General features: G+C 40.3%; 1 protein-coding gene across 2 annotated transcripts in view; it reads left to right on the top strand.

Moving 5' to 3' along the window:
• Nucleotides 1-19,474, top strand: part of DMD (dystrophin) — a 2,642,350-nt gene that overhangs the window by 421,471 nt on the left and 2,201,405 nt on the right. For both annotated transcript variants that reach the window (XM_056556147.1, XM_056556148.1), the window contains exon 3: nucleotides 9,352-9,444. In XM_056556147.1, coding sequence (XP_056412122.1) covers nucleotides 9,352-9,444 — 93 coding nt within the window. The remainder of the gene's footprint in view (nucleotides 1-9,351; nucleotides 9,445-19,474) is intronic.

Below are 19,474 nucleotides of genomic sequence, written 5' to 3'. Positions count from 1 at the left end.
GCTATTTTTTTTTTCTTTCAAATTTTCTTATTTGAAATGGCTCATTTGGATATAATTTTATTCTGTATTCATGAAAGAGACATTGTAACACAAATGACTCTTTCAAAGAAATTATTTGTAAAAAAAATAAAAAATAAGAATGAATGCATTGCTTCTTCCTACTTGTAGTTGGTAAAGACTAATGCTTTAGGAATTCATGCACAAATATCAATTTTAATGGCTTTATTACTATTTGGCACAATAAAATATAATAACTGTTATAAGTGACACATAGAGCATTAAGTGGTATTGACAAGCAGTTAAAGTTTGGTATTTGAAGATCTTTGACGTATATGTGGACTACTGAAAATACATCAAACATCACATGGGAAACAGTAAAATATTTTACATTGGAGACTACTCATCAATAACAAAAAAAAACTATATGGAGGTCAGGGAAACAGGTAAGGATAGAAAGAGTTAACAAGCTATGACAAAGATACAGGGAACCAGTATTTCAGGAATGCAAAGTAGTAAAAAGCAGATATCAGGAAGATATAACAGCAAGATTATAGAGAACTGGCTTCAGAGAACGGCTTCAGGACCAAAGCAATGCATGACAGGTATGAGAGTAATGACAGAAAGATACAGCAGCAGGTTTACCAGGAATGAAGGCAAGTGAACAGATAACTTTATCTGTATAACTGTATAAGGCAAAATTATACAGATAAGGATACACTATTATAGGATCACAAAAAAATAATAAATAAACACAGGGACACACCAGGCAAAGGTGCAAAGAAAGAAGCAATGGATCAGGATATATACTATGGCGGATTACAAAACACAAAAGGGAATACAAGTCAGGATATAGGTTTGGGTATTCAGAACTACAGGACCATGGCAAAACCAAAGTCAACACTGAAACAGAAAGGACTGATAGCAAAACAGAACTAAATCCGGACAAAACTGAAATCAAGAGCACAGCCAGAAGGCTGCCATCAAAATACCCTGCCTAATCTGCTGATTGGTAGTTCCTGACTAGAGCTCAACATGCAAAGCCTTGCCCGGTGCCATAGTAACAGTAGTTTTTGCTTTGAGGAAGGAGGATATTCCAGCCTCCTCTTGCCTGCTTGTGGCTGCTGAGGGTGGTTAAAAATCTGAAAAAAGCCAAACTGGCTGTTTTACACAATTTGCGTACCTCCCTATGATTTTTTTGGAGGAGTTGTGTAAACAGCACTGTGAATTGCAAGTCATCCTATGTGAAGCAGCTGGCTTTGCAGTATTTGTTAGCATCCAGCAACAAGAGCCAGGCCCCAGGAGGGCAGGAAACAATGTAAACATTGGTAGAAACCACATCTAGGGATATTTATAACATATCCTGTGGATGGTAGGCAATGAGATTGACATCTATCTGTGTATAAGTGTGCACATAGTGAGATCCGTCAATCACTGAGTAGGACCTCCCATGTGCCTTATTACAATTTGAAATATTTTTTTTATTTTTCACATTTTAAAACAAGTGAACAGGCAGTTCAAAATGGAATACACAAATGGACATGAAAATACACACATGCAGGTTTGTCGAACCAAAATTTTGAGAAACATACAGAAAATCTAAAGAGCATAAGAAAAATATTCTCTATCAACATTAATAACATTCTCATTTGTATCTACGTTTATAGACTAAATGAACAACAGTCTCAGGAAACTGAATTGGTATGACAGCTTACCCTGCATACACACTTAAGCCGGAGGATAAAATTATAGCCAGCTAATGTAATACAGGTGGAGGAGCCCTAACTAAGAGACATTAATAAAGAACCACTAAAAGGCTCTATTGGAGGCTAGGGAAACATCATATAAAAGACATATATGTTGGTTACAGTATCAATGGATTTTATGCTATGGTGTTGGTTTTATGATTCATTATATTGATATGTTCTGTTAGATATGGTATGTTTATGTTTTGTACTTATTTATTGTTATGTTTAAAATTTTAATAAAAGATTTACAGATATCAATGGACAGTAACCAGGTCAAGGGTGCCGTGAGGGGTAAAGGGTCATTTCTGGACAAGGGGGGAGTAAAAAGACATACAAATATTCAGAGTGGGAAAGGAAAACACAGTAGGGTTAAGCGGAGTAGTGTGGGCTGGACATTCAAGACTTCCATTGGGCCTGAAATTTCTTGTAAGACCCCTGAGCTAAGGCAAATCATTTTTCGTAGGCACAATTGAGGTTTACTAGGTTAGCAACCTCACACAGTGTAGGAACTTTTACTGATTTCCATTTTTTAGTAATTAATAGTTTAGAGGCCATAAATAGGTGTGCTATTGGGGTCTGTATGTCATTTGGGTACTTATCCAAGTCCACAAGGAGCAATGCAGTTTTGGAAAAGATCTATGTGTCAGTAGCCTATTGATCAGGAGTTGCACTCCATTCCACAAGGGAGCAAGAGCTGGACAACACCACAAAGTGTGGTACAATGTACCTACCATCCCACATTCTCGCCAACAAAGGTTAGAACACTCCGGGTTTAAGAGATGGATTCTGGAGGGAGTAAAGTACCATCTGCACATGGTTTTCATGATATCTTCTTGATGATTGGTAGCTCTAAACATTTGTTGTACAGAGTGGAAGGCTTTAAGCTACACTTTTAGGGGAAGCACATCCTGTAAGTCATTCTCCCATTTATGCATATAATGGAATTTTGTGGCAGTCGATTGGTTTGATAGAATATTGAAGAAGAAGATACCTTCCCTAGTCACTGAAATATTGTTAAAGTACAAAAATACTGGTAAGGTGTGTTCTCTAAAGCTAGGCGTCAGTAGACTTCTGATTTGGAGGCATTTATAAAAGTCAGCCTTTAGCAGATCCAACTGTTTTTGTGAGGATAGGAAATTAATAGAGCCATTGTCATCTACTGAGGCTTTGGCTGAGGACATTCAATGTGCATGCCAGGAAGCTAAGTCTAGGTCGGGTATGTGGTGTTCGATATATTCCAAATGAATATTCTACAAGGGACATTGAGATTGAGGGAATGGTTGTTTCAGTACTTTACCCCATATTTTATCTGAGGAGGAGATAGCCAAAAGATGAGTTTTAGGAGGGACCTTACCTGCAGTATGGAGAAGTAGTCTAGAGGGTAGAGTTAAAGGATTAGAACAATTTGTCTCAAGTTTCACACGCAATTTGCTATGGGCATTAGTCCACCAATACTTTAGCTGGTCGAGTTAACATGCACTATGGTAGTCTTCAATGTGAGGTAGCCCTAAACTCTCTAATTGTTTGTGAAGTGTCATAGTTCCTCTAGTGATTCTCCCTCGCTTTCCCCACATATAAACTATCCAACTTGACCGTTCAACTCCTGATCAAAGGATTGTGGTAACACTATTGGGTTAGCTCAGAATAGGTAAAGTAGTTTGCGGAGCAGCATCATTTTGAACGCTGCTAAGCCTCTTGGTGAAAGGGTAGGCTCCTTATATTGGGAGTGGTATAACATGGGTATGCAACTTTTTGCAAAATAAGGTGCAAGTTTTTTCGCTAGTATGGAACCCGTTTTATTATCATGCACATAGTACTTGAGTTTAGACTTGGTAAGAACTTTTTCATACTAATAAAGTAGAAGTTTACGTTAGTGAAGGCGCTCTCTGTGAAGCTTATCCGCACCCTCTATGGAGGGGGTGGATTTCTACAATGCTTCAAGGGCAGCTATGCGTGAGTTTTTTACCTGTTGAGTACGCTGTTGCTTAAGTGTTGTCCCAATTTGTATAAATTTGCCCCAAATTACTGCTTTGTGAGCTAGCCAAAGTGTCAAGTTGTTAATATCTGGGGTAGCATTAGCTTGAAAGTAATTTAGAAGGGTCGATTCTATGCATTGGGAATACTCAGTGTTGGCTATGATATTGGAGTTTTCCCTCCAAATAAAGTCCAGGTCAGCTCCCCTATGCCTGTTTTGGTCATTCTATCAAGAAGGCCTTTGCTTGTAAGTATCATATCTGTCAGGATCCGGACTGGTATGCGGGGAGGACACGGATAGTGGATCCTCTGTGCCAGAGAGGCGATGACGTGGGCCGTACCAAGGGAACGGAGTCTAAGGGATTACTGGTATTCACCAGAGCCCGCTGCAAAGCTAGATGGACTTCATGTGGAAGGTAATCTCCAGGTCGTTCCACCCGATAGCGACTCAACCTCTCTGGCAGCTGAGACAGGCACGGTACACAAGGAGAAGGCTAGGCAAGGTCAGACGTAGCAGAAGGTCAGGGCAGGCGGCAATGGTTCGTAGTCAGGGGCAACGGCAAAGGGTCTGGATACACAGGCAATAGGATCACAATAAACGCTTTCACTGGCACAAGGCAACAAGATCCGGCGAGGACAGGAAGGGGAAGTGAGTTTATATATTGTAGGAGTGATTAGAACTGATTGGGCCAGACACCACTTAATGTGTACTGGCCCTTTAAATCTGAGAGACCCGGCGCACGCTCACCCTAGAGAGCGGGACCGCACCCGCCGGGACTGAGCAGGTGGGGGACAGGGCAGGTAAACAGAACGGGATGCGACCCGCGGGCAGGCACATCCCGCCATGCGGATCGCATCCCCGCCGGGGGAATCAGAGCAGTGCTCTCGGTCAGTGAGTCTGACCGGGGCGCTGTGAGCAGAACACTGCTAGCGCTCCGGGGAGGAGAGGGACCCGGAGCGCTCGGCGTAACAATATCAATTCTCGAAAAAGACTTAAATCTTGGAGAATAATATGAATAATCACATTAAGCAGCATGTTGAAGCCTCCATGCATCATAAAGATCATGGGTGTGCAAAAGGCCTTGTAAATAAAAGGATCATCGGGACGACTGGTCAAACAGATTCATGGCAGGGTTGGAGAATGAATTCTCCACAAACTATGAATTCCCCTAGGCGATGTTGGTGGATTAACGTGGAATTTGCCTTGCCTGCGATTTGGAGCATATAGGTTTCCGATAGTGTAAGTCACTCCATCCACTTTGCTAATTAAAATTATATAGCAACTCATTGGGTCAACAATTTGTTGAAGTATTTCAAGTGCCACTGCATTACCAAATGCTTTTGCAACTCGCTTTTTCTTTAAGTAGGTAGAGTAAATCACAGTATTGTATTTCCTATGTCGTAGACTAGGCGTGTTATTGGAGGATAGATGCGTCTCTTGTACAAATGCTATAGTGACGTTTTCCTTTCCAATTCTCACCGTATTAAGTGATGTATGAATGGCCTATTTAAGCCATTAACATTTAACAAAACAATGTAAATCCCCATATTCACAGAGCAAACAAGATATACGTTATGTTCTACTTGAGGAGGGGTGGACTGAGGTAAGAAAATAAAGTTGTGAGGTAGCACAAGACTTGGGGTAGGTACAGACAGAACACACACCAGGAGGGCACAATAGGAAAACACAAGAGGGATAGACAAGGAAAGGGTGTGGCACCCCAGAAAAGTATCTACAGCCAGCGTGGTAATAAGAAAACAGAACATAAAACAGATCAAAGAATTATATCTAAGCAGTCAGAAAAGTCTCACTAGATAGAAAGACACTAGTATAACCTGCCAGTGGCTACAGAAGGTGTCACCAGAACTAGGGAGGCTGGTGAAGTTAAAGGAATACAGAAAATATACTCAGCTACGTGGCACTATAATGTGATCAGTGGGTATATCTTACTGAATCAGACCATTCAAGCAGGGTCTGAGCCGTAGTCCGGCTCCGTTGGACGAAATGTAGCTGGATCGCCATCTAGGTATCCCAAAGCATGGAGAGTGTCCATGTCTTCCTCAGTAGATAAGATGGCATGTACTTCCCCTTGTCGGGAGAAGAGCAATATTATTGTGTCCCTGGAGCAAGTGCTATGTTGCAACTATAGCATGTGGGCTAGTATAATGTCTGATTAATAATAAGTGATCCCATAATATTTAATACCATGCCACATTATAGAAACTATCAAGGGCTCTAGAATCAAGAAGCAAATGGATCAGTGAGGTAGGCTGGGTTCACATATGTCCGGCATCTGGCATAGTTTCCCTTCGGCGTGCACCAGAGGGAAACTGATGCTAGAACTTATTCCATTCATTTGAATGGGACCGTTCACAATCATCCAGCATCTCAATTTTGATGCCAAACAGCACTGGACAGGAGAATGCAGCTTGCTGCTTTCCCCTGTCTGGCATCCATGAACAATTGACGCCAGATGCCATACAACTGATGACAACTGATGCACATTGTCATCAGTCATGGCATATGTTGCTTCGAGATCTAGGCTGAGTTCACCTATGCTGGATGCCGGACACATGTGAACCCAGCCTAACATCTCTGTTGCTTTAAAAATAAAAATCAAGTTCAATAAAATATGTTTGGAGCTTACTTAGTTTTATCATCTGATGTCAAGTCAAAGCGGTAAAAGATAATAAAGGATTTTCTCTAATTTCCAACAACATTTCTTCTGGGAGATGCCATATAGATATTAGCCTGTAGGTTTTGATATAGGACCAAAAAGCAGAGACACATGACTGATGAGTGTAGACAACAAGGCAACTTGGAAACAGACATTAAATTAGACCTAGAATAAAATGAGGAATTATGGGTAGCAGAGGTACAATCCACAGAATACAGAATCTGGGAATGACCAAAACATAAGTAATGCTTCACTGGCACTCAAGCAAAGAATGAGATGACATAGAAGATCCACATAAACCAATAGGAACTGCTGAATAGATCCAGGAGCAGAGTCAATTACCTTTACTTGCTGATAAAACAGGGTGTGGCTAAATGAGAAAAGAATCAATTTGCATAGGCAGTGAGGATCAAATAACATGTCGTCAGCAGAGGAAGTGAGCAACAGTGGGGTTTGCTACAAAAAATCATCTGCAAATGCCAAGATCTTTATTTTCTTGGAAATGACATTTTTCTGTTAACCTAACAATGTGAAATTAAAAAGTAAGATGGGGTAAGGGATATTCTTGGCATGTATCACCATTTATAAGGAAGCCATTTACCAGATTATAAAGTTAGTAGAATTTGATTGCATAGTGTCAAAAAGCTAATTACCAAAATACCCAAATTTAGGAATCCATGTAAAAGGTTATTACGGTGTCAGAAAATTGTATTTACATAAAATTATTGTATTTGATTTAGCATACTTTTGCTTTAATCACCCTCAACAGGAAGTTGTGTCAGTGTCTCAGAAGCTCCCTGGCTCCTCCTTCCTGAGATGATGCATCATCCCCTGCTGTTTTAGGTGGCTTGTCTGTATTGCTTCTCTGATCTCAAGCATATCAGATATATGTTTATTTATTAGGAAAGAATGTGGTGTATTTACAGTATGCTGCCTTGTCCTGAACAAAGTCACAGGCAGAGGAGCAGGCTGAATACACTAGCAGATGGAGGCTTACTAAGTCGCCTGGCTTTGTAGAGCAATGTACTGTAGAAGCTGTGCACAGGGAATTATCAAATGTGCTAATGGAGTAGGGTGGGCAAGGTGGTAGGAAAAGCAAAACATTCTAGGAATTGTAGTACTGAGCAACTGCTCAGCAATAAAGTACAGTTATTATCTGAAATAGCACTACAGATCCACCCAGACGAGTAAGCAATGTTGGATGCTTTTGCATATATTTTGTTTCTTGACGTCAGAGGGCCCTTTAAATAATTTGTTTGCATCTCCTGTATGTTATGTTAGTAAACATTTTTCTTATAACAAAGATTACTGATTTTCAATGGACAAATCATATTTGTGAAGATGCCAATCATTCAGGGAACATAGTATGCAAACATGTTGCTGGTGTTTTGGCAAAGATATTACAATTTAATTGGTGTATTTAATGGTCACTGAATCTGAGATTTTTCATGAACATATTGTTAAATAACATGTGAAAATGTGAGAAAAATTGAGCACTAGGATGCTTATAGTATTTATTTTCAATGCCTTCTGGGACAGGGGTAAATTAAAAGATTTTATATAAGGACACTTTTTTTTTGGTTATTGGAACTTTTAAAATCGTAATTTGATCATTATTTAATATAGGTAGGTTAGCCAGCTTTACAAGAGCAATTCCTTGAGGAATGTAAATGCCCAATATTTGACCTTGAGGTGACACCATTACTGGTGTGTGACACTTTAAAGGCCATTAGCACTCCACTGGACATTTCCAGAATGCCCTGTGGAGTGCTAATCATCTTTGAAGCTATACACACCACTAATGGTTTCTTCTCAAGGAAGGAATCCTACCCATTCTACCTAGTCAACAGGTCTCTCACAAGCTAAGCCAGAACACCATGTGGAAACAACCTCAAAACAGTGATGTCTGCAGATGGGTCCTCTTTTTCCTCGGTTTCATTTTTCTAAATGATCTGGGTGTAGATGCATTCTGGTTTGTTGTCTCATCTAAAATTCTTTGTTCTGGTGCATTGCCTCATCTAAAACATTTGCATTAAAGGGGTAATCCAGTGGAAAACATTTTTCTTTTCATAACAACTGGCTCTAGAAAGTTGAAGAGATTTGTAAATTACTTGTATTAAAAAAATCTTAATCCTTACAGAAATTATCAGCTGTTGTATGCTCCACAGGAAGTTGAGTTATTATTTTCTGTCTGACCACAGAGCTCCCTGCTGACATATCTGTCAGGAACTGTCCAGAGCAGGATAGGTTTGCTATGGGGACTCGCTCCTTCTCTGGACAGTTCCTGACATGGACAGAGGTGTCAGCAGAGAGCATTGTGGTCAGACAGAAAATAGCTCAACTTTTTCTGGAGCATACAGCAGCTGATAAATATTGGAAGGATTTTTTTCCAATATATTTTTAATAGAAGTAATAAATAATTTTCTGGCACAAGTGGATATGGAAATTTTTTTTTTTTTTTTCACCAGAGTACCACTTAAAAGCTCTTTTTTTGGGAAATTAAGTCTAAGACTTTGTCCACACAATGTATTTTGAGGCACAAAAAACAATTGAGTTTGCAAACAAGACAACTCTAAAATGTAAAACATTTTTTCAGTTTTATTTTGAAAGGTTTATTGTATAATGCATGTATTTTTGGAGCTAAGAAGATGATAAGTAAAGATGTGGCATAATTAACAGTAAGACATGGTATGTATTTGCATTTGGTGACCGCACTACAGCTATGTTAACTGTACTACATCCCTATAGAATAATATTTGAAAAAGTGAAACAGGAGCATTTGGAGCATAATTGTTTCAAAAGTCTTTTATGTAGTTTATGCTCTAAATATTTTTGCATGTGACATGCCCAGACCAGATCTAATAATAATAATAATAATAATAATAATAATAAAATTGTGTTTTCATTTTATAGTATACATTTATCTAAAATTTGAATTTCGTTTTACTTTGCAGTTCGGGAAACAGCCAATTGAAGATCTATTTAGTGAACTTCAAGATGGAAGAAGACTTTTGGATCTTCTTGAAGGCCTTATTGGTCAAAAATTGGTAAGTCTGTGCTTCATTAATGTATTTGTTTGTTTCACTTTAGAACATAACTTTTTGATGTGTCTGGCACCTACACTTGGAAAGATCCCAGTGTGTCAAACATATCCAAAGTTGGCAAACACAGCGTGCTGAGTGGCCCATATTTATCAATCCACTTGAGGGCAGATACTGTCTGGTTTCTCATAGCAACCAACCAAGCTAAGATGTGATTGGTTATGGAAAAACCAGACAGTGTCTGTCCAAATGTAGATTGATAAATCAAAGCCAGTGTGAATAGACCATAAAACATGTTATTTCTTTGAAAGTATTTTAACCCCTTAAAGGGGTACTCCTGCGCTAAGACATCTTATCCCCTATCCAAAGGATAGGGGATAAGATGCCTGACCGCGGGCGTCCCGCCGCTGGGGACCCCCGCCGCTGGGGACCCCCGTGATCTTCCACACCGCACCCCGTTAGCATCAGCCCCTGGAGCGATCACAGGGACGGAGCATAGTGATGTCATGGCTCCGCCCCGTGTGATGTCACGGCTCCACCCCTTCAATGCCATTAACCCCTCAGATGCCGTGATCAATACAGATCACGGTATCTGTGGCAGTGTGGTTCTTTGAATGGATGATCGGCTCACCCGCAGTGATGCCGCGGCGATCCGATCATCCAGCATGGCGGCCGGAGGTCCCCTCATCTGGCTCCGGCCGTCTCCCTGGGTCTTCTACTCTGGTCTGGATCGAGCAGACCAGAGCAGAAGATGACCGATAATACTGATCAGTGCTGTGTCCTATACATAGCACTAAACAGTATTAGCAATCAAAGGATTGCTATTTATAGTCCCCTATGTGGACATAAAAAGTGTAAAATAAAAGTTGAAAAATGCTGAGGTAGTTGGAGGGCTTACCTCTCCTGTAGTCCGGTCCGTGGCTCAGAGATTGATAGAGCCTAGCTTAAAGGTTTACTCTGCTGGAAAACTTGTAAATTACTTCTATTAAAAATCTTAATCCTTCCAGTACTTATAAGCTGCTGAATACTACAGCAATTATTTTCTTTATGGAACACAGTGCTCTCTGCTGACATCTCTGTCCATTTTAGGAACTGTCCAGAGCAGCATATGTTTGCTATGGGGATTTTCTCCTACTCTAGACAGTTCTTAAAATGGACAGAGATGTCAGCAGAGAGCACTTAGCTTGTGATGTCAGCAGAGAGCTCTGCATTCCAAAAAGAAAATACTTTCCTTTGTAGTATTTAGCAGCTAATTAGTACTGGAAGGATTCAGATTTTTTAATAGAAGTAATATACAAATCTTCTTATAACAGAGAAAGTCTCTTAATCCGGCACTGTAACCTATTTCTCCGAGTGAATGGTGGATCCATATGCAGGAGCTAGTGGGGTGCTAGATCCATGAGTGCACATAGCGCAGGTAGCTTTTGGATGTGTTTTCTTTATTGCATATTAATCCAAAAAGTGACGGCGTGCAGTGGCTAGCATAGGTGCAGCGGGTGCAATGATGACAGCTGTTTCATGGGATACTCCCACTTCTTCTGGTCACGCCGCATCTGAAGCGAAAGTGAAAGTATCCCGGCTGCTCAGTCGGGCTGTTCGGGACCGCCGCGGTGAAATTGCGGTGTCCCAAACAGCTTACAGGACACTGGGAGGGACCTTACCTGCCTTCTCGGTGTCCGATCGCCGAATGACTGCTCCCTGCCTGAGATCCAGGCAGGAGCAGTCAAGCGCTGATAACACTGATCACAGGTGTGTTAACCCCTTAAGGACTCAGGGTTTTTCCGTTTTTGAACTTTAGTTTTTTCCTCCTTACCTTTTAAAAATCATAACCCTTTCAATTTTCCACCTAAAAATCCATATTATGGCTTATTTTTTGCGTCGCCAATTCTAATTTGCAGTGACATTAGTCATTTTACCCAAAAATGCACGCGAAACGGAAAAGAAAATTATTGTGCGACAAAATCGAAGAAAAAACGCCATTTTGTAATTTTTGGGGGCTTCCGTTTCTACGCAGTGCATATTTTGGTAAAAATTACACCTTATCATTATTCTGTAGGTCCATATGGTTAAAATGATACCCTACTTATATAGGTTTGATTTTGTCGCACTTCTGGAAAAAATCATAACTACATGCAGGAAAATTTATACGTTTAAAAATGTCATCTTCTGACCCCTATAACTTTTTTATTTTTCCACGTACAGGGCGGTATGAGGGGTAATTTTTTGCACCGTGATCTGAAGTTTTTATCAGTATGATTTTTGTTTTGATCTGACTTTTTGATCACTTTTTATTCATTTTTTAATGGTATAAAAAGTGACCAAAATACGCTTTTTTGGACTTTGGAATTTTTTTGCGCGTACGCCATTGACCGTGTGGCTTAATTAATGATATATTTTTATAGTTTGGACATTTATGCACGCGGCGATACCACATATGTTTATTTGTATTTTTTTTTACACTGTTTTATTTTTTTTATGGGAAAAGGGGGGTGATTCAAAATTTTATTAGGGAAGGGGTTAAATGACCTTTATTAACACTTTAAAAAAAAATTAGGTCTATGGGACCTATAACACTGCACACACTGATCTCCTATTCTGATCACTGGCGTGTATTAACATGCCTGTGATCAGTGTTATCGGCGCTTGACTGCTCCTGCCTGGATCTCAGGCACGGAGCAGTCATTCGCCAATCGGACACCAAGGAGGCAGGTAAGGGCCCTCCCGGTGTCCTGTCAACTGTTCGGGACGCCGCAATTTCACCGCGGCGGTCCCGAACAGCCCGACTGAGCAGCCGGGTCCCTTTCACTTTCACTTTAGAAGCGGCGGTCAGCTTTGACCGCCGCTTCTAAAGGGTTAATACCGCACATCGCCGCGATCGGCAATGTGTGGTATTAGCCGCGGGTCCCGGCCGTTGCTGAGTGCCGGGACTGATGCGATATGATGCGGGATCGCGGAAGCCGGCGCAGGACGTAAATATACGTCCTGCGTCGTTAAGGGGTTAATACACGCCAGTGATCTGTGTAAAAGATCAGTGTGTGCAGTGTTATAGTCCTCTATGGGAGCTATAACATTGCAAAAAAAAGTGTTAATAAAGATCATTTAACCCCTTCCCTAATAAAAGTTTGAATCACCCCCCTTTTCCCATTAAAAAAATAAAACAGTGGAAATAAAAATAAACATATGTGGTATCGCCGCATGCATAAAAGTCTGAACTATAAAAATATATCATTAATTAAACCGCACAGTCAATGGTGTACACATAAAAAAAAATCCAAAGTCAAAAAAAGCATTTTACACCATTAAAAAATGAATTAAAGTGATCAAAAAGTCAAATTAAAATAAAAATGGTACCGATAAAAACTTCAGATCACAGCGCAAAAAATGAGACCTCATACTGTACGTGTAAAAATAAAAAAGTTATAGGGGTCAGAAGAGGACATTTTTAAACACATAAATTTTCCTTCATGTAGTTATGATTTTTTCCAGAAGTACGGCAAAATTAAACTTGTATAAGAAGGGTATCATTTTAACCGTATGGACCTACAGAATAATGATAAGGTGTCATTTTTACTGAAATATGCACTGCGTAGAAATGGAAGCCCCAAAAGTTACAAAATGGCATTTTTTCTTCGATTTTGTCACACAATAATTTTTTTTTTCCTATTCGCCGTGGATTTTTGGGTAAAATGACTAATGTCACTGCAAAGTAGAATTGGTGATGCAAAAAATAAGCCATAATATGGATTTTTAGGTGGAAAATTGAAAGGGTTAGGATTTTTAAAAGGTAAGGAGGAAAAAACGAAAATGCAAAAACTGAAAAACCCTGCGTCCTTAAGGGGTTAACCAGGCTTTACCAATCAAGCGCAGAACACACAGATTAATGTAGTTCTATGGAATTACAATGATCTGTATGATGAATCTACAGATTCCTCCTAAAAGTTCCCTAGGGGGACTAAAAGTGAAAAAAAAAAAGTAAAAAAATAAATAAAAAACACCCATTAACCCCTTCCATATAAAAGTTTGAATCACCCCCCTTTTCCCAAATTCCATATAAAAGTATGTAAACATAATAAACCTAAACATATGTGGTATCACCGAGTGCACAAATGTCCAAACTATAAAAATGTAATGTAAATTAAACCGCACGGCCAATGGTGTTTACGTAAAAAAAATACCAAAATCCAAAATTGCGTATTTTTGGCCACTTTTTATACCCTAAAAAAATGTATAAAAAGTGATCAAAAAGTTCGATCAAAACAAAAATGCTACCGATAAAAACTTCAGATAACAGCACAAAAAATTAGCCTTCACACATCTCCTTATACAGAAAAGTAAAAAAGTTATAGGGTTCAGAAGATGACAATTTTCAACATACAAATTTTGGTGCATGTAGATTTTTTTATTTTTAGGTAGTAAAATAAAATAAAAGCTATATAAATTAGGTATCCTTGTAACCGTATGGACCTACAGAATAAAGATAAGTTGTCATTTTTACCGAAAAGTGCACTGCGTAAGACTCCCAGCAAGTCCTGTCAGCTATGTGAAGTCTGGTCATGCTGGGAGCTGGAGGGGTGCATCCAGCTGTTGCAAGACTACAACTCCCAGCAAGTCCTGTCAGCTATGTGCTGTCAGGTCATGCTTTAGAGTTGAAGGGGTGCCTCCAGCTGTTGCAATACTACAAAACCCAGCATGCCCTGTCAGCTAAGTGCTGTCCAGTCATGCTTTGGAGTTGCAGGGGTGCCTCCAGCTGTTGTAAGACTACAAGTCCCAGCATGCCCTATCAGCTATGTAAAGTCCGGTCATGCTTTGGAGTTGCACGGGCACCTCCAGCTGTTGCAGCATTACAACTCCCAGCATGCCCTGTCATCTATGGGAAGTCAGGTCATGCTGGGATTTGAAAGGGTGCCTCCAGCTGTTGCAAGACTACAACTTCCAGCATTTCTGTTCGCAGTTTTGCAATAGCTGGAGGCACCCTGGGAATCACTGGTGTGTATATATATATATATATATATATATATATATATATATATATATATATATATATCACTGTTTCCCAACCAGGGTGCATCAAGCTGTTGCAAAACTACTACTCCCAGCATGCCCAATTGCAGTTGTGTGTCTATATATATATATATATATATATATATATATATATATATATATATATATAGTCATGGCCGTATGTTTGCACTCCTGAAGTATTTCTCGCAGAAAAGGATTGCAGTAACACATGTTTTGCTATACACATGTTCATTCCCTTTGTGTGTATTGGAACTAAACCAAAAAAGGGAGGAAAAAAGCAAATTGGACATAATGTCACACCAAACTCCAAAAATGGGAAGGAAAAATTTATTGGCACCCTTAACTTAACTTTGGAAAAAATAACTGAAATCAGTTGCTTCCTATGACCATCAATAAGCTTCTTACACCCCTCAGCCGGAATGTTGGACCACTCTTCCTTTGCAAACTGCTCCAGGTCTCTCTTATTGGAAGGGCGCCTTTTCCCAACAGCAATTTTAAGATCTCTCCACAGGTGTTCAATGGGATTTAGATCTGGACTTATTGCTGGCCACTTCAGAACTCTCCAGCACTTTGTTGCCATCCATTTCTGGGTCCTTTTTGACATATATTTGGGGTCATTGTCCTGCTGGAAGACCCAAGATCTCAGACGCAAACCCAGCTTTCTGACACTGGGCTGTACAGTGCGACACAAAATCCATTGGTAATCCTCAGATTTCATGATATCTTGCACACATCCAAGGCACCCAGTGCCAGAGGCAGCAAAATAACCCCAAAACATCATTGTACCTCCACCATATTTCACTGTAGGTACTGTGTTCTTTTCTTTCTCATTCCGTTTTCGGTAAACAGTAGAATGATGTGCTTTACCAATAAGCTCTATCTTGGTCTTATCTGTCCACAAGACTTTTTCCCGATTTTGGCTTACTCATGTTCATTTTAGTAAAATGTAGATTTGCTTTTTTATATCTCTGTGTCAGCAGTGGGGTCCTCCTGGGTCTCCTGCCATAGCGTTTCATTTAATTTTAATGTTGACGGATAGTTCACTCTGACACTGATGCTCCCTGAGCCTGCAGGACAGCTTAAATATCTTTGGAACTTGTTTGGGGCTGCTTATCCACATCCGGACTATCCTGCGTTGAGACATTTCATAAATTTTTCTCTTCGGTCCACGCCCAGGGAGAATAGCTACTGTGCCATGGGTTGCAAACGTCTTGATAATGTTGTGCACTGTATACAAAAGCAAATCTAGATCTCTGGAGATGGACTTGTAACCTTAAGATTGTTGATACTTTTCAACAATTATGGTTCTCAAGTCCTCAGACAGTTCTCTTCTCCTCTTTCTGTTGTCCATGCTTAGTGTGGCACACACTGACACACAAGGCAAAGAATAAGTGAACTTTTCTCCTTTTTATCTGCTTTCAGGTGGGATTTTTATGTTTCCCACACCTGTTACTTTTCCCCGAGGTGAGTTTAAAGGAGCATCACATGCTTGAAACAATCTTATTTAATCGCAATTTTAAAAGGGTGCCAATAATTTTGTCCAGCCAATTTTTGGAGTTTGGTGTGACATTATGTCCAATTAGCTTTTTTTACTCCCTTTTTTGGTTTAGTTCCAATACATACAAAGGGAATAAAGATGTTTAAAGCAAAACATGTGTTACTGCAATCCTTTTCTGTGAGAAATACTTCATTTTCTTTAAACATTTCAGCCATTTACGGTCATGTCTGTATATATATATCAGTGCCTTCCAACCAGGGTGCCACCAGCTGTTGCCAAACTACAACTCCCAACATGCTGGATGTTGATGTTTGGCAATAGCTGGAGGCACATTGGTGGGACACACTTATCTAAAAGTGATATATTATGCAATTTGTAATCAAATTTACTGAAATATCTTAGCCAGCCTGCAGAACTGGCTCAATTACATTTATTTAATGTTATTTGTGTAAATTTTACGCAAATAATGCAGCCTCCCAGGATCTAGTGGGTCTATATGTAAAGTGCGCAGCCAACCCGTCGTTTACTCTTGTAAGGGCTGGCCACGCCGACAGCACAGAAGAGCAGGGCTTTATTGTGCGCAGGTGCTCTTAGCCTATACTGATAGGCTGTGGCCCTGAAACACCCATACTGTGTGCTCACCCAATCAGGGCTGAGCGAATAAAGCAAAAATGAATAGGCATGAGGTGGGAGGAGAGGGGCCGGCGCGACGAGCGGCCGGGGGAGTGTAGGTTTCTCACAGTGCATTATGGGTAATAGTGATGTGGTGTCGACCAAGATGGGGGCCCCATAGGGAATAATAGGTCAACACTACGCACATTAGGGGACCAGGGAGCGACTTCTGCTGGCAGCATAGCGGCAAAAGGGATCAATCCAGGTATTGGAACCCAAATAGTAATATGTATAACTTTGTATTTAATGACATTAGAGCCTAACTTGTTTAGTGCTGCAGATGTCCTTTAAATACATGTAAACATACCCTAAAAGATGTGACCGGCTCCTGAAGTAGTCTGTTCTGTTAATTCCACAGGTTATGTAAAAGGAACTTGCTTCAGGAAGGTGGATGAACATGGATACCACCGTGTCCAGCACCGTGTTGATCCACCTTCCTGAAGCAAGTTCCTTTTATATATCATTGGTAAGTCTGGTTAAAAGGCTGCAGGACATTTATCTTTCTATGCTGTTTCCATGGTTGTATATAGGGTACACAACCATTTGGGGTAAGCACAACCTTTATCATTTGCTTCCCCGCTATTAATTGCCTTGAACAAACTACACTATGGATCACCCTATCTTTATGTTTTAGATATTCCACAGATTACAGTTCTAGTAAAGAAGGCCTATTGCCTTCAATTAGAAATTCAACTTTGTATTCTCCAGGGAGATGTCACTTTTCTTTTGAGGGGGTTTTACATAGAACAGGCCATTTATATACTAAAAACATACCTGCCATTTAACCCCTTAATGATGCACGACATATATTTACGTCCTGCACCGACTCCCGCTTCATATTGGGTCAGTCCCCGTGGCTAACCATAGCCAGGACCAGCGGCTTATACCGGACATCACCAATCGCGGTGATGCCGGAATTAACCCTTCAGATGCGGCGATCAAAGTTGTTCGCTGCATCTAAAGTAAAAAAAAAAAAAAACATTCCTGGCAGCTCGGTCGGGCTGATCGGGACCACTGCGGTGAAACTGTGGTGTCCTGATCAGCTGTTAGGGCACGTGGAGGGTCCCTACCTGCCTCCTCATTGTCCGATCTTCGATTCATTCCTCCGTGCCTGAGATCCGGGCAGGAGCAGTGGAGCGCCGATAACCTTGATCAATACTATGGTATAGCATTGATCAGTGTCTGCAATCAATGTACTGCATGTTATAGTCCCCTATGGGGGCTGTAAGATTGCAAAAAAAGTGTAAAAGAATAGTTAATAAATGTGATTTAACCCATTCTCTAATATAAGTTTGAATCACCCCCCTTTTCCCATTTAAAAAAAACGATGTAAATAAAAATAAACATAAACATATGTGGCATCTCCGTGTGGGTAAATGTCCGAACTATAAAAATATATTGTTAATTAAACCGCATGGTCAATGACGTACACGTAAGAAAAAGTCCAAAATAGCGTATTTTTGGTCACTTTTTATACCATTAAAAAAATGTATAAAAATCGATCAAAATGTCCAATCAAAGCAAAGAGCCTTCACACATCCCTGTATGCCAAAAAATTATCAGAAAATGACATATTTATGAGGGTCAGAAAAGGACATATTTAAACATATTTATTTTCATGCATGTAGATATTTTTTCCAAGTATAACAAAATCAAACCTATATAAGTAGGGTATAATTTTAATGTTATGGACCTACAGAATAAAGATAAGGTGTAATTTTCACTGAAAAAATGCACTGTGTATAAACGGAAGGCCCCAAAATTTACAAAATGAAATATTTTTTTCTATTTTGTTCCACAAATATTTAGTTTTCGGTTTCACCATAGATTTTTGGGTAAAATTACTGATGTCATTACAAAGTAGAATTAGTATTACACTCACGTTTCAGTAGACTGAAACACTGATGATAGTGAATCCGCTGGACCTGTGTGATAGATGACTCGGACCGTACCAGGGAGCAGAGCCTAAATGCCGCTGGTTTTCACCAGAGCCCCTCACAAATTGGGATGGACTTGCTGCGGCACCCATTTCGCTACCCCTGGCACGGCTTGACCACACAGGCGGCTGAGCAGATTCGAGTCACAGCTGGGATAAGGCAACTTGTGGTCTGGATAGCAGGAGGTCAGGGCAGGCAGCACAGTAGCGTAGTCAGGAACAAAGCAAATAGTCAGTAGGCAGGCGGCAAAGGAGCAAGGTCAGGTCATGGAGCAAGGGTATGTTGCACGGCAAGGCAATACACAGGAATGCTTTTTCTAAGCACGCGCGCCCTAGGGGATGGGGATATGCATGCCAGAACAGAGAAGCAGAGGCGGGGGTAGGAGAAGCACTAGGTGAGTGACGGGCTGGGATTCACATTCTGACATTTACATTACATGCTGTTCTATAGTCTACAGTGGGGATCAAAAGTTTGGGCACCCCAGGTGTTAATGTGCATAAAGAATCCAAGGAAAGATGGAAAAATCTCCAAAAGGCATCAAATTACAGATTAGACATTCTTATAACATGTCAACAAAAGTTAGATTTTATTTCCATCATTTACACTTTCAAAATAACAGAAAACAAAAAAATGGCGTCTGCAAAAGTTTGGGCACCCTGCAGAATTTATAGCATTCGCTGCTCCCTTTGCAAAGCTTAAACCTGCCAGTATCATGGATTGTTCTCAATCATTATCTGGGAAGCCCTGGTGATGTCAATCTCAAAGGTTTTAAATGCCCAGACTCATCTGACCTTGCCCCAACAATCAGCACAATGGGTCCTTCTAAGCAGTTGTCTAGAAATCTGAAACTGAAAACAGTTGACGCTCACAAAGCTGGAGAAGGCTGTAAGAAGATAGCAAAACGTTT

The sequence above is a fragment of the Hyla sarda genome, chromosome 2, assembly GCF_029499605.1.
Source record: "Hyla sarda isolate aHylSar1 chromosome 2, aHylSar1.hap1, whole genome shotgun sequence".
In the NCBI taxonomy this organism is placed as follows: Eukaryota; Metazoa; Chordata; class Amphibia; order Anura; family Hylidae; genus Hyla; species Hyla sarda.
The sequence above is the reverse complement of the archived record's forward strand: the minus strand, read 5'-3'. Positions and strand labels throughout refer to the sequence as shown.